This window comes from Scatophagus argus, chromosome 4, assembly GCF_020382885.2.
Source record: "Scatophagus argus isolate fScaArg1 chromosome 4, fScaArg1.pri, whole genome shotgun sequence".
NCBI lineage: Eukaryota > Metazoa > Chordata > Actinopteri > Scatophagidae > Scatophagus > Scatophagus argus.
Window position 1 is genome coordinate 5,541,475 of NC_058496.1, and position 15,901 is coordinate 5,557,375.

Sequence of the window (15,901 nt, forward strand, 5' to 3'; positions counted from 1 at the left end):
CAATTTTGCAATATGTGGACATGACAGAAAGAGACTGTTGACTTGAAACCCATATGAAGCCATAGACTACGACAGGGAGGAAAATGGTTTTCAGTCTTCATACACTGTATTTGCACTCCCCAACATCTCACCCTTGCCTTCACTCAACAAAACTATGTTCTCTAATGGCTACAGCAACATTACTGGCCCCTTCAGATACATTTTCAAGCCTTGCCTGCACAGCTTTTCTCTCCCCATTTCCCCTCTTTCTTTTCTCTCTCCTCAAAACTCTTACTTTCCTAATTTTCTTTTCTTTACTCTCCCCTTTCAATTACCCCTCCTTAGGGCCTGGTGCTGTAAGTTATAAAGTCAATGTGGATGGTCTGTGTCAAGAAGTCCATCCAGCTCTCTACAATGTTGCGACCTTTTGCCCGCTGGTGTAAAAGCTACCTGCAGCCTAATCAACTTGGCAGGATTAACTCCGAACCTGATGACTTCCAGCGCGAGCAGCTCAGACGCAGAGGAAAGAGACAGAAAGACAATGAGAGAAGAGGAAGGTGAAAATGGGCAGAAAACAGAGGAGTCACAGAAAATAAAACCATTCAACTTTCTGAGTAAGGACAACAATGGACAAACCCGTAATGGCAAAAACGCTGAAGCAGAACTCAACAAAAGACCCAGAGAATGAGAAAAGAGGCAGAGGAAACTGTGAGGAAGGGATTCTTTAGGCCTCTTGACAAACATGTCAATCATCTTACCCTAACTGACACACACACACACACATGCACTTTCAGTGCTGAAGTGAAATCTAATTGTTTTTCAGACCAGTCTAGTTTGACAGTCGACACCGTAACCGTGCTCCCCCCAACCTTCATCACCGCTGAGAGAGAAAGGGAACATCCGGAGGTCTTTTATTAGATATGATGGCACATTTCACAGCTCCCTGACTTACAGAAACCCAATCCTGCGATTAGTCAGCGCTTTGACGTTATCTTAAGTTCCTTGTCAGAATTAATTTAGTGTGGGTGGGCTGCTGTGGGGCTGTCTGTCTGTCGCGCTCCGCTCCCCTCTGCTCGCCTACAGGAGGTGGGGGGTTGGAAGCAACCGGGACAGGAAGATCCTTTTCAAATAAGCCCCAGCTCCAGTCAGTGCCAAAACAGCCGCCTGAGAACTAAATATCTCCTCCATCAAAGGCCCCCATTCTGCGAGGGCAAAAGGAGTGAATGGGCTTGAATGAACAGGCTGAAAACAGATCCCATCCTGGCCCAGTCTGTCGCCCACTTAGTGCCCTCAACCCTCAGCCCCCGAGCCACCCAGCCCAGCCAATGATACTGGAGACCCAGTACAGCTGATATACTAACTTAACACACGTGTCACGCACAGCTAAACACAAAATCAACTACATACTGCAAGGACTACAGATCAGTATTTTCCTTTGTTGAAAGGGAACCTAGCATGCTATTTTACTGTGGCAGAAGTGCTTAAACACACACTCACACATACACGAATTCAAATTAAAAAGTATTGATATTGTACCCTGATCAAGATTGGCAGGCAACTAGTGAGAGCCATTTACATTGCCAGCATGAAACTAGAGGCCTGTCTGCAGTCTCCAGGCTTGCGCTTACACTTCATTAGAGGTCTTTTCCTTGTGGCCCACCACTCCCCACTCAACTCTGCACTGCACCACTGTCCCAACTGATAAAAACTGATGGATTACAGCATTTCAATTTGGGGGGCCAGCTCTGTTGTCAGCCTATCTTAATCTCCTGCAATTAGGGAGCAGCTCTTAGGCAAATCCCTGACATCTGAGAACTGGGAGCAGGCCAGTCACTTTGACCCATAAACAGGTTGAAGTCCTTCACGGGTGCAGGCGGCTCTGTGTTCCCCATCTCTCGGCTTCCCTTTCCTCTCCTCCACTTCCGTAATTTGTCCCAGACACTGATAAGTCAATTAGGCGGTAGGTGAGTGAGCTGTGTGTGTATATGTGTGTGTGTGTGTGTGTGTGTGTGTGTGTGTGTGTGTGTGTGTGTGTGTATGTATACGCCTGCAGCCTCCCTAGCTGAGGTGAAAGAAAGGCCGTGTAAGATTTTGTTTGCCTGGATGTGCCCCAGCAGTAAAGGGGCTGTCCTGAAGTAGTCTAGGAGGAAGTTTAGCTGCAGCCTGACAGACACTGACCACTGGTCCCCCACAGCGAGAGGAGGATTGCCTTATTTTTAGCCCCATTCTCCATTATCTGGACGCTTTGTTCTCATAATGGTTATCCCTCTCCCATCTGCAGGAACACAAAATAACCCTTTAATGCTTAGAAAGCAGAAAAATGGCCCGGCCTTCGGTAATAAGCCTTGAATTACCTACCCAAGGGTTTTCGTTTCAAGATGTGGAATCTTCAATTATTATGTTCCCATTTAGAAGGAGGAAGGAAAGAAAGAGAGAGAAGGGGAGGGAGACAGAGAGAGAAAGAGAGAGTGACGAAGGGATGAGTCCCAGACACTAATGGTGCCATAGTGAGGCTTTGTTCACTTGCTACATTTAGCCTGTCCTTCATCATCTGCCCTCAGCCTCACGCCACAAACGATAAAAGACCTGAAATATAGATTTCTCTTTTCCTTACCCCCCCATGTCTCTCTCTCTCTTTATCAGTCTATTTGTGCTCTCCAACTATCCCCATCTACCATCACTGACAGACTTCTACATTTCAGTCCTCAGTGACGGTGCACTACAAAAAAAATTGAATTGCTCCACTGCATTTTCAATGAAAATGATGAGAAGATTTTTCCAGTAATTAATAACATTGAACCACAAAGAAAGATTCTTCTCTCAGTTTGTTATCGAATACCACACATGTTGGACACATTGCAAGGTTCTTCTTAGTTTGATCATGGCCTCTCGAGGCCTCTTGAGCTCAAGCATGAACACACAGACAAACCAGGTTATTGAGAGAAATCAGCTTAAGTTGCTAACACTGCAATTAGGTGGTAGGTAACTACATTTCTCCTAATCGGTTTCTTGAAACTGCAGCTGAAAAGAACGCTTTCTCTCAGTTAAGTATTCATCAAAGTTATTGAACTTTCTGGGGTGACCAGGAGAAAAGAGTGTAGCAGAGAGAGATGGAGAGAGTAGCAGAAAAAACAGCAAAAATATGCATTATTTAATTATGGTTTTCTACCTCTGGAACACTGCTTGTATTTCTGCCAGTCTAAACAATATTACTGGGGTGTATTTTTAAAAAGTGTGTCAATCATGCAGGTTTCTCCGCTCTTTAAAATTATCCTGCTGGTGTCTGCAGTCACCTTGAGAGGAAGACATTTTTTGCCCTTAATGTTTGTACAGCATGAAATTTCACAGAATTTCCTGATCATTAATATACCCATCAAAGTCAACATGAAGATTTAATTCACAAAATTTTATTACGTTTACTTGTTTAACATAGATTTCATTGTACAAGCGTTCAAGTGTTCTTTAACTAAATTCCTGTGGTTCACCTGAGATCCACAGAAGGAGTTTGGAAGCTTCACCAGAAAATAATCGCCTGATTTAAACATTTTACTGTGACGTCCATGTGTTCTTATTTGGGATGGTTTTGTCAGTTGGAATGGTGAACAAGTAAAGCAAGTATAAGTGCTTATGCTATTCTGACTGACCTGTTGGCGTTGCGACTGAGTTTCTCCTCTGTGTCACTGAGGGGTTGCTCAAAGTCCATCTCACTGGAAACCACTGGTACCAGCAGATCCAGATCCTGTGGCCACTCCATATCCCTGTGTAGGGAAAAGTAACCAGAGAGAGACAACGAGAGAGGTGACTTTAATATAAAATCCGAACCACTACATGTGACATGTACCAGTTCATAAAACAAGATAACGAGAAAGACACTGGTGTCAGGATTAAATCAACAATTTAGGCTGACACCAAATAATCTGAAGAATTGTATTATCTAAGCTGTCCGCCAAGATAGTGAAGGCTCTCTCTGTGCGCACACACGCACACGCACACACACACACAATCACCGTCACATGGTTTATAATAATTTGAAATTCCCCGAAACAGGGGTCTTATTAGAAGGCACAAATCAATTGCGCCTGAAACACCTAAAAAAAAGGAAGCTCATCATAAACAAAAATAGTTTCTTCCAGTTCTTCTCCTCTTTCCTCAGAAAGTCATTTGGAAAAGGAAGACCTCTTGATGAGGTTGATGAAAATGCATTGCCTCAGCCCCTAACCACTTCCACCTGCTGACACTACAGTGAGTTAACACAGCCACAAAAAAAATCAAATAAATAAACAATGAGGTGAGATGCTCTTCAGTCAAGGCTTTAAATAAACAACTCATCTCCTTACGTCTCTGGCAGAACTGAGGGCCACCCCCCCACCCCCATCCTGTGGTGCTTAACACTCATGCTAACAGCCAATCCCACGCCGGTGCAGCGTTGCTGGGTCTCATATCAACATTGTCATCAACGCGAGTCAAGTGGAAGGTAATGGAGAGTGTCTGTGTCAATTTGGCTTTCTCACATTCCTCCTCTCGCCCCTTTCCTCGTCATCGGCTCTGATTTTAATAATCCCTGTCAAACTGCAAACAGCTCCCCGCACTCCGCTCCGCTTCTCCACTGCTGCATACAGTCTATGCCACTCTCCCTGACAGGGCAGACAGGAAGCTCAACATTCATTTAGCCTGCACAAAGGGAGGCCTGTCCAGCTGGACAAATATTATTTTCCTCTGCTGACAGCCTCGCCAGTTAAGCTTGTCCTTTATTATTTCTCCCTCTCTTCTTCTCTCTTACTGTTTCCCCTCATCATCACGCTCCCTCTGCACCACTGTCTGAGAAGGGGTCTACGCATGCAGCCATTGCTGAAAGGGAAGAAGATTTTAAATCCATGGATTAGGAACTCAACATTGTAATTATACGGGCCAGACAGCGTGTGAGCATATGATTTAAAATGGTGTCTGTTCGTATGTGCATTGAACACCATGCTCTTCTTTATGTGTATGAAAGACAAACAGAGACAAAGAGACAAGGCGAGATGAGACAAAAAGATGGACAGAAGGACTGAATGTGTATGTCTGCTGGGTGTCTACCTCCTGGTCTGCCAACATATCATCTGTTATCTTAACCATGAGTGTGTACATATAAGTGTGAGTGTGTCAGGATTCTCCAAGCAGCACAAAGGGCCTCATTAGTGCTAGACTTTAAATCATCTGGTCTCCATTGTCTTGTCATTACCTCTTTACAAAGCAGATGTTGGAGGAGCCCTGGTGTGTTTCACAGTGTTGCAGTAGGGACAACTGGGCCAGGCGCTGAGACGCTGCCTGCCTGAGACATTGATTCCACAGCTATTATAACAGGGGAAGGAACACATTCATTCACACACAAACACACACACACACACATCACTGTCCTATCTCTCTTGCTGCTGCCTGTCTACTCCAGCTAAGCCAACACACAGGGCCATTTACAGTAATGAGTTTGTCCTGAAATATTTAGCAGCATGTCCCCCAGGCTGCCGCTTTCAAGCCACTTAGAGCATGTCAAGTTAAAGTCAACATTATTTTAAAGGTGGTGGGGGGGGGTTACCTAACAGTCTGCTGTAAAAGAAACATAATAAATTAAATAGGTGCAAATTCTATGATCACAATATGAAAACTATCTCATGCATGCCCTGGGGGGAACATGGCTTCGCTGTTTCTGTGCCACCATGTGGTCCTGCTGAAATACTTCTGACTGATTTTCTCTTTTACCTTCTCCTTTAATAAGTCCTGTCTGCTAAGCGATGGCCTTTCATTTCGTCAGATGTGATCTAATGATATTTCTGCTCAGTTTAGAAAGCACTAATGTTGTTGAAACATATTGGTCACTTCTTTATTCACTATAGGGAAATTGCGACGCAGCAACTTGGCATTGTCATAACAAATACCTATGTGATTAGGCTACACTGAGGGAATGAATAATACATGATTTAATGTTTAGTGGAATAATCATCATCATTCACCAGTATTAAAGTATACCCAGAGCAATGAGTTCAGTTACAACTATTGAAAAACAAGACAATATTGTGACACTGAAGCAGTTGATATTGTGTAGCTTATTGCATCCCAACTGTCACGATTTCAGTAAGGTTAAATACTGCTGTCTTACACATAAATTTACTGTAGGAGAACTGACATACACAACAACCACATAAACATAAAGGCTGCATGTACAGGATTTCATAACTGCAAAGGTGACCACAAAATCTGTCAAGTAAAGTAAATATATCAACACATCATAAACTGTAAACAGGGCTACAACTAACGAGTATTTGAATTTTCAAGGAATCTCTTATAAGCAAGATAATGTCAGGTAATAGTGAAAGATATTCATGCCAACATGCCACACCGTTGAATAAAATCCTTCTTGTTTTGTCCACTCAGTGGTCTACAGTCCAAAGGTACTCAATGTTCAGGAAGAAAGTATAAATAGAAGGAAGCAGAAATTCATCACATTTCAGAAGATGGAGCCAATGAAGGTTTGAGATGTTTTCTTAGTGACTTTTAAGATCAAAGAATGATTATCAAATATTATTCTGATTAAGTAAACTGGTGCTGCTTATTCTCTCAACCAACTATCAACTAATCAGCACTAGGGCTTAAAATGCATTTTATCCTCATTTGATTTTCATTTTGTAACATTTTATTTGATAGGTGTCACTGAAAGGCTTGAGGAGTTGACTTTTACTTGCTTTTCGTGGGGACATTCGGTCATGGGACTTGACTTAGTGAGACACACCTTTAGCCACCTTATATAGATCTGATTGTTAATTAACTAATTAATAATTTCATCCACAGAACATCAGAAAAAGTAAAAAAACAGTTGATGGATCAAATTTCAAAGAACTCAAATTAATATTTTAGAAAGTTTTGTTTTTTCCAAACAACCAAATCAAAACAAAATGCAATGCTATGCAAATCGTGTTTGACCTGTATTCACTAAAAATACAGTACAAAGACGAGATAATTAATGTTCAAACTAATAAATGATATATGATTTCATTTGTTTCAACAGTCCAGTCACTGTCGTCCTGTCTTGCGCCTCATAATGCACCACATGCCTTCTATGGGACAGGTCTGGACTGCAGGCAGGTGAATCTAATCCCTTTCAGTTACTCCAAAGCCTTGCTGTTGCAACATGTGCACAATGTGGCTTGAAAACGTCTATCAGTAATAAGCAGCAACATCCCTAAAAACGTTGTCTGGACGGCAGCCAATGTTGCGCAAAACCTGTATGTACCATTCAGCATTAATTATACATGTGTGAAAGTCACCCATAACCAGGCACTTACACACCCCCACTGCATCACAGATGTTGGCTTTTGAACTTTGCGCCAGTAACGATCTGGATGGTGATTTTTCTCTCTTCCTTTGAGGACACAACAACCATTATTTTCAAAAAACAATTTGAATTTGTGAACTCATTTGGACCACAGCACACTTGTCTGCTTTGCATCAGTCTAAAGTGTACTTGTACTTAAACTGTTGGGCTATTGTTCACTCTGTATTTCACAAAGTAGTGAACCTTACCCTATTTTTGCTTGTGAGTTTTTTGAGGATGCCTATTGCATTATGCAATCATGGTACTATCAGCAAATTATGGCAGTTTCACAGGCATCAGATTCAGAATGGCTGCATATTTGGAACAACAACAAAGCTTATCAATTTCAGTGTTAAATGTATTGTTTTTTGTTTTGCATTCAACTTAATATGGGTCAAAAAAGAAATTGTTGTAGTCTGTAAGAAAAGTGTCAAATCATTACAAATGAGAAACTGGAACCAGGTAATGTTTGGTGTTTTTGTATCACTTATGACATAAATAAATAATTTATCAATTGAGTAAATTATTGTCAAAACTTTTATTGATTGCCAATTACAAACTAATCACCTTTGCTCTAAAGCACATTTCTCATTGATAAGTTGATAATACTTGATTCTTAGTCTTTTCAGGTATATTTTGTCGTTAACCATAAAGAGATATTTGAGATCACAGCAGCTGGTCCCTACATAACAAATTATTGCCACAGTACTTGCCTGCATCGACAGGTTTCCTGTAGTGGATCCACACGGAACATACGTAATACAGATATCAACACTCAACACTCAGTTCAATGTTACGACAGCATATGTTTAGTTTGTGTATCTTACCTTGTACAAAGTCTTTAATATTCGTCTGTCGAACAACGCTAATCCATTAGAGGATGGGGAAATATGACCAGCCTCATTTGCAGTCAATTATTGCTGACATTTGTCTACGGAAGCTAATTGTAACTAATGAAAAGGTAAACCAAGACCATTCACCAGCACTTATGTCTCCACGTAATAGAAGTGAAAACTGATAAATGAAAACTGATGCTGTCACTGAACGTTAACCGAACAGTATACTGGATAGTTTTTGTAAACGGCCATGCAGTTTCATAAGAAGCCACTCTGTCAGTAAGAAATCATTGTTATAAATCGATCAAGTATCCCCGTTTGTCAATCAGTGCTGTCCAATATCCAGTTCTCTTCGTTATTTCCGGGGACCCAAAGCGTCCGTGACAACAACCTGGAAGTAGCTCTATGAAAACTTCCGCTTGATGGAATATTCCAACTGACAAAGCAAATGGGGGTGGGAATCACTCCATAGTAACAGAAATATATGCGTAAATTTCCAATAATAGAACTCAATTTACAAGTCATATAATTTCAGTAAATTTCAAAGTGCTTTTTAATCAAAGATGCAATCGTTTAAACGTTTCAAATAGTTACAAAACATAGTGTTATGTGACAACTTTCCCCTACTCGAAATCATTTGCTATCCGCGAAGTTGTCAGCACATGGCAGTAGGGCGGCGAAGTTCCATAAGGATGTAACATATATCGATAAGCTTATTAAAGCAATTAACAAAGTCGCCATGAATGTTCGTCGGCGAAGTTGAGCATATTTTTGGAAGAAGCACACAAACATCGGTACACTGGAAACACTGCTCATGTTATTGGATACCGGTGTCAGCGTCAGAGTTTTGGCGCGCCTGCAGGATATGTAGCTGGGAGGACACAGTCTTCCTCGGTGGTATGAAGGGTACCTGATCAGTCAGCTGTGTTTAAGAGAAGTGGGTGAAATACACATCCTACTTCTGATTAATACTGGTGAATGAACAAGAACCATCGCAGCTTTTTGTAATTTAGTCAACTCTGAAAACTGTACAGGTGAAAGATTATTGAAATGTATTTACACGTCAGGACGTTTTGGTATCTCCATATCGTTTTGTTAGTTAGTATAAAACATAACTAAATCCCCAAATATAACATTAAGTGTCATTCTGTGTATTTCGCATAATACAAATGTTTTTTCTCCATAGTGTACTGTTATCCTGTAGTAATCCAGTTAAGCTAGACTTGCAGGATTATTTTGTCAGGTGAATGGAATGACACTCAACGTATAATTTACTTATAGACTTGAACTCCACCTTACTCTCTTTGTCTCTCCTTCATTTTCCATGGCAGGATGGCGAGCCGCACACCTATTTTCCAGATCTCTGGGATCAAGGTCTGTGAAAAGAAGAAAGTTTTGGTCCGGGGAATTCAGCAGCTGGGAGGAAAATACATGGGTGGCTCAGTGAGTGGAGATCCCGCAAAGATGTTCAACCTGGGCTGTAATCATGACAAACAGGCCTGCAACCTTTTACCGATTTCTTTTCTTCTGATGTATCATATGGTTATTTGGTCCACAGCATAACATAGGCCTTTATTAGTCCTGCAGTGGGGAAATTTTCAGACATGTCAGAACAAATGCACTTCACATCTTAACCAGAGCCCACCGTCGTGTCTCACCAGCAAAACCTAGAAATCAAGACAAAGAAAGCAATGCAAATCTTTTCATTTTGAAGAGCCAGCGAATGAGGGAATGTTTTTTTGAACGCTTGAAATGCTTGATCACTCATCAAAACTGAATCCATTTAACGCATGGGCGATGAAGTAATCCAGTGAATGAATGATTTGTTCAGCTACAGTCAAGCATTTGGGCTGCGTGCTACATGAAGCCACAGGCTGGTTGTTTTTTAATAGGCCGCCTCGGTGCCAAAATGTAGTTTCAAACCATGAGACATTCAAATTTCTTGAAAAAGTCTTGAATAAATAAATCAGGCAATGGTGCTGAACTGCATTAGTTCAGGAGAAAAATACTGTGGTCCTTGTGTTGTTGGTAAACATACAGAAAAATTTACCTGTGGCTGACATCACGTCAGAGATGTTCACGGTGAGACAGACCGTTTGAAAAGTCTAAATCTAGTCTCACTTTCAGGCTAAATTTCCTTTTCTCTGTTGTGGTTAAAGTCTTAAATTGCAATTTCATTCTCACAGGTGGGACTGACAGACAATTTGATATTATTTATACACTTAATACACTTAAAGTTCATCAGACTGATGCAGTGATCATCTTCCAGGTCTATCAGCACGAGAGCACCCATCTCATAATCCCTCAGGTTTTGTCCAGCGAGAAGTTTCTGGCAGCCTGTGCTGCAGGTCAGTCATGATGATTATTATAAAATGATGATGGATGATAAAGATAATATTTCACACCTGATCACCCTGATTATCATCCGACTGAGCTGCTTCCAACACTCGAGTGACACAATACCTCTGCTCTCTCTTTCATTTGTCTTTTGTGGAATCACACCCTGTTGCTACTGCTTCTCCGCCACCAGGGAAGTGGGTCGTGACTCCAGACTATGTGCTGGACAGCATTAAGAACGGTTCCTGGCTCCCAGAAGGACCCTATGAAGTTGCCCTTTCCACATGCACCACATCTACTTTCTACCCTGTCAGGCAGTGGAGGGAGAAGGTGGCCAGTGGAAGGATAACAGGGGCCTTCCAGGGGTGGAGGGTGCTCCTCATGGTCCAAGAGCCCACCCGCAGGGCCATGTTCAAACGGTGGGGAGTCGCACAAAAAATACTTTACCACAATACTCCTTTATGAATAAAATGGTGCAAAGTTTGTTACTAAATGAATCATACTTAAATTATTCCCAGGCTCCTGAAGGCAGGCAGGGCCAAAGTTTACCGCTGCCCTCTTCCCTCTCATGCCTCAGTCACTCATGTCATGGCTAAACCCATCACAGAGGACTCAAAGTCCCACAATGCTCCTTGCTACCCTGTAAGCCACATTGTCCAGCACCTTTTTGGGGTAAGTCAGACAACAGAAATTATTTAAAAGATACTGAAATAAAAATATTTTAGTATTACTGCACTTTAATCTGACATCTTTAATCATGATTTAGTTTGAAGATTAACAATACAAAGCATAATCAATAAATATATTGTTATATTATTATATTAATAAGGCTTTATTGGTCCCCAGGAGGAAATTCATTCAATTCATACGCCACCCAGCAGTATGTAAAGTAGTATATAAAATTTATTTAATCAATTAAAATTGGCTCCACATTCCCCAGCTGTAAGATTAAAGCAGCTTTTACTCTCACCAATTATAATTTACACCATAATATAACACATTATTCTGAATTCAGCCATTCTTCAGTTAAATGTGTAGTCACTACTCAAATCTTAAAGGGTTTTATTTTGCTTCTGATTGGTTGTTGAAACCTTTTACTTGAACAATTTAATTTAAAGCTTTTAAATGTAGGAATATTGGCTTTAAAAATAGCGTTTTAAAAGTCTGAAAGTTTTTTTTTTTGTTTTTTGGCAGAGCAACTGTGTGGATATGAAGTTCAACATAAAGGATGATCACCCAGCTGATATGAAGAAGGCCAGTTTTGTTGACGTTGACTTTGCTAAGCTGGAGGCAGAGCTCAGTGACTATGTCATCAAACAGGAGGTGTGTGTGTGTGTTTGTGTTTGTGAAAAGCACTGAAGTGTGGTTTCTGGTCATAATGGAATGTACCTTTAGATGATCTACATTCTCTTCACTTGAATCACCTTTTTCTGTGCTGCATGATGTTAATGGGATCTTTCTGCTATAGGGCCGACCGAGACTCCGCTTTTTTGAATTTCTGGGTTACCATGACCCGCACCGTCCACAGTCCCAGGTAGATATGCGTCCACACACGCCCCCTGATAACTACTGTACATCTCTAAAATAACTATGTGTTTCATCAAGAAGACCAGGTCATTCAATTTCCTTTATGTCATACATTTCAATGGAAAGTGACATCTGGTGCAAGGCCACATCATATTCAGGTCACCAATTTAACCACCACTGTCAGCTGATCTCAGAGTTTTGATTGGCAGGCCTATTAACAATACTCTCCGCTGTCCTGTCCATACCTTACCCAAGTGGATCTCCATCAGATTGCTATTATAAGTGCTCGTGTATTTTCATTCTGCACTTTCTGAATCCATATGCTATTTTCCAGTAACAGACAGTCAGACATGACCCCTAGTAACTTTCTCTGCCCATTCACTTCCTATTTCCATTAGCCTTCTGCCCTTGCATTTTTCTCCTCTTTCGCCCATCCATCTCTTTGAGTGCAGCATTTTCTCCTGCTTTCCACATACTTCTCATTTCATCATTGTTCTTTTATTCCTCCAGGCAACAGAAACAGACTTTAGTAATGTTGGTAGCATGATAGAGTGTGGGCTCTTCATTGAAGCCTTGGACTCAATCAGAAGTGCTGTGTTCCCAGGCCTGCTGCCACCAGCACCGTACCTGATCTCCCTCTTAGAGTATGCACAGCAGGTAGGACCAGAATTACCAGAATGTAGAAATTCCCACCTGCTTCTGCGTAAGCCTTAAGGGCATCCCAAATGTATAATGGCTACCTTTTTGACATCTTGTTGGATCATTAAACTGTATTTTAACATTCTCACTACACATCCAAATACCCAAACCAGTGAAAATGTCATTTGTTGTCTGTTCATTTTGTCTCAGGGAAACGCCACATCTGTCTTTCTGAGAAATTTGCAGCAAGTCATGTATAACCTGCTTGTGACAAACCCTCCCTGGCTGACTCCCAGCACAGTGAGAAGATATTATATCCAGGTGTTGCAGTGCCCTCGTTGTAAGACAGGCCTGTGGCCTTTTCTGGAGACAGCCATCAGGTAAATCTCAAGTCAAAAGATGTCTTTTCAGATTATTCTTGCAGATAGTTTTACTTCTTTTATTTGCACTTTAAATGTTAGGAAACAATAAAATAAAAGTAACCACTCTATATAATTATTTAATTAATGAGTCCTCTTGAGAGTTAGTGAAATGTATTAATATGCAAAATAAAGCACCAATATATTTACTACCTCTCTGTATATGTGCGTATTCTTCCAGTTACTGCCTGTCCAGTGAGGTCACTTGTCACCCACTACCAGGACCTGCACTGCCAACACTGTTGCATTTTCATAGTGACCTGCTGGGATTTGTCCTCAAGCTCTTTCAGGGCGAACTGCACTCTGTCACCACCTGGTAACATCTTAGATACGTGCGATATAGGAGATAGGGCAGTCTTCTTTTGTTTATTTTAAATGTGTAGTCTCCTCTCTGTTAGAGTTGTAGAGTTTCCCCACAGATATGAGTTTATCTATTTCAGGAATCTTTAAAGATCTTTGTATTAAAGTTGATGTGTGCTGAAGTGTTGCAACACGTTCATTTTGACTCCTAACAAAGGAGCGGCTCATTCCACTGCTGCTGATTAGAGTCTGTTTTTAAGATATGCAAACAAGACTTGAACGAAACTAGACTTTTCTTGGTTTGAACTTGTGTGTATTTAAAAGCCTCACTGAATAATATTTACTGAACTGCATGTAATATACAATTAATCAGTGTAATTTTTTTTCTGAAAGTAAATGAATTTTTTAAAGCATTTTAGATGGTCTGATATTCCCCTCAGTCACCCCTGCCTCTCTCTGGCTCAGGGATTTTGTGCTGCCTGAGGGAAAAGGAGTCTCTCACGCTTCAGCTTCAGGATCTTTGCTGTACGGAACGTTCTGGACTGTTTGGGAGCGTTCCACGCTGTTGTCCCGAGCTGTGAAACGACTAACCCAATTCCTGATGCAGGCTGCTGTCAAGGTAAATACTGTGGGCCTTATGCATTGCTATTCTCATAGGATGGTGCATAGCGTCGCCCAGCAGAATTGCCACAAATTGAACAGAAAGACAAAATTCCTCCTACTCTAAGAGCTTGCTGACTCCATACTGTCTTTTTGTTTGTATTCACTGAAGGACTACGCTGACAGGGGTGAGAAGCAGAAGCTGCATTTGGCGGACACCCTGCTGGACCTCCTTTCTGTGTTGGTGGAGTTCTGGTGTCAGCAGCACTTCAAGCTGAACCAGAACCTGGTGGAAAAGGGTCTCAAGGACCTAGCAGAGCACTTTGCTCTTGTCAGTCAGGGTATGTAAAACAAAAAAGCAGAAATAGTGCTGAACAGAAGAATATCTGTTTTCAGTTCCTCAGCTCTGCTGTCGTTTTTGTCAATATTGGCCTCAGGTTCATAGCTGTCATTGTGTGTGTGTGTGTGTGTGTGTGTGTGTGTGTGTGTGTGTTTGTGTGTTTCAACCACAAGAAAACTGATACTGTAGAAGTAAAACTTTTTGGCTGTGACTACTTCAAGAAATGCTAGAAATTAGAAAACATTATATTCAGTGAAATACATTATTTACAAGTAATTCAGTATTTGGCAAAATAATTAACATTATATATAATTTTATTTTAAACCTTGTAATTTTAAAATTTAAATTGAAGTTAACTTTAAGTTGATAATTTCATCACTGGCAGGATGGAATCTGATGTATTTTCCCTCCTGTAGATGCGTCTCCGCAGGTTCTGTCTGAGCTTGTTGTCAGGATTCGCTCCACCAGACTGAAGTTGGTGATTGCTGACGCCATTTTCAGGAATCTGTGCTGCACAAATGGAGTTACAATTGGAGATGAACCCCTCTCTCTCCAGAAAATGGTGTGTGTGCGTTTGTTTCTTGTCTTCATTCAGTTTCCTGTTACGTACCCACAGGAAACCACAGTGCTTTGATCGGTCTTGAATTTATGACAAGCTTTGTCATGATTTGAGTCGTGCGTCTCTTACATGCGTGAATCAAAACGGCCGTATGCTGCTTAGTTTAGTAAGTCATGAGGCCAGTTGGCCCCCATTTTAAATTAATGTACTGGAAAAATCCTTTTAGTTTTGAAAGGCAAAATAAGCATGTGATCTTAAAATTCTGATAAAACTAGACACATGCACACAGAGAAAGGCAAAGATGGCTGGTGTGGTCTACCCATTATATTACAGAGTAGGAGAACATCTGGCTTTTTCACTCACACTTCTCAGTCCCCTAAAGACACTCAGGTGTCCACTTTCAGTGTAAATGCACTCTATAACATTGTGCGTGTGTGTGTTTCGGTGTGATTTCTGACAGTTGCTGTCCTACCTGCCTGCTTTGGGGAGTTTGGCTCTCAGTCCCACCACTACTCACCTCAAGACTGGACGCACCTCCCACAGCTGCGCCAACCAGGAGACCGGCTGCAGGTCAGTTGGACACAGCTGTCTGTCCACCCCACCGTTAGTCTGTCAAGTACGCAATCACAAGGACCTGAAGCATAAAACATCAGTTTAGTTTTACACTCTCAATACATTTTAAACTAACCTGAACATATTTTTGACCCTGCAGGTGCTTTCTAATTTCCGGGTCTTGATGACATTTAAAACTGCCAAACCTCAAGTACATTTACATACACTTAATGATTGACTTGGGAACTTGAAATGGCAGTGCTATTCTCTCCCGTTTCCACTCTTGTTCCCCAGGTGGCCTTAGGTTTCAAAATGAAGGAAAAACCATTGAGTGTTTGCACATTCCCAATAAGTAAACCTTGTTTTCGATAACATCAAATCCGGTCATTCCTTTCTTCATCATTGTGGTTTGTTGGTTCCCCCCAGTACATGTTGCTGGTTAGATTTCACAGAGGTCACGTAATAAAA

The 15,901-nt window shown here is 41.3% G+C and overlaps 2 protein-coding genes across 9 annotated transcripts in view; one reads left to right on the forward strand and one right to left on the reverse strand.

The window, feature by feature from the left end:
• Positions 1-8,613, reverse strand: part of kiaa0825 (KIAA0825 ortholog) — a 110,048-nt gene extending 101,435 nt beyond the window's left edge. For both annotated transcript variants that reach the window (XM_046387050.1, XM_046387049.1), the window contains exons 1-2: positions 8,152-8,613; positions 3,624-3,737 (exon numbers count right to left, since the gene is read on the reverse strand). In XM_046387050.1, the coding sequence (XP_046243006.1) occupies positions 3,624-3,733 (110 nt within the window). In that variant the 5' untranslated portion in view covers positions 3,734-3,737; positions 8,152-8,613. The remainder of the gene's footprint in view (positions 1-3,623; positions 3,738-8,151) is intronic.
• A 199-nt stretch (positions 8,614-8,812) lies between these two features.
• Positions 8,813-15,901, forward strand: part of slf1 (SMC5-SMC6 complex localization factor 1) — a 29,148-nt gene continuing 22,059 nt past the window's right edge. The window contains exons 1-15 of one of the 7 annotated variants that reach the window (XM_046387067.1): positions 8,813-9,097; positions 9,347-9,403; positions 9,492-9,603; positions 10,430-10,508; positions 10,691-10,916; positions 11,016-11,169; positions 11,692-11,820; positions 11,966-12,031; positions 12,535-12,681; positions 12,874-13,043; positions 13,264-13,398; positions 13,848-14,001; positions 14,155-14,323; positions 14,739-14,884; positions 15,342-15,451. In XM_046387067.1, coding sequence (XP_046243023.1) covers positions 9,493-9,603; positions 10,430-10,508; positions 10,691-10,916; positions 11,016-11,169; positions 11,692-11,820; positions 11,966-12,031; positions 12,535-12,681; positions 12,874-13,043; positions 13,264-13,398; positions 13,848-14,001; positions 14,155-14,323; positions 14,739-14,884; positions 15,342-15,451 — 1,796 coding nt within the window. In that variant the 5' untranslated portion in view covers positions 8,813-9,097; positions 9,347-9,403; position 9,492. The remainder of the gene's footprint in view (positions 9,098-9,346; positions 9,404-9,491; positions 9,604-10,429; positions 10,509-10,690; positions 10,917-11,015; positions 11,170-11,691; positions 11,821-11,965; positions 12,032-12,534; positions 12,682-12,873; positions 13,044-13,263; positions 13,399-13,847; positions 14,002-14,154; positions 14,324-14,738; positions 14,885-15,341; positions 15,452-15,901) is intronic. The other 6 variants (XM_046387071.1, XM_046387069.1, XM_046387070.1 and 3 more) reach the window with 6 other exon arrangements.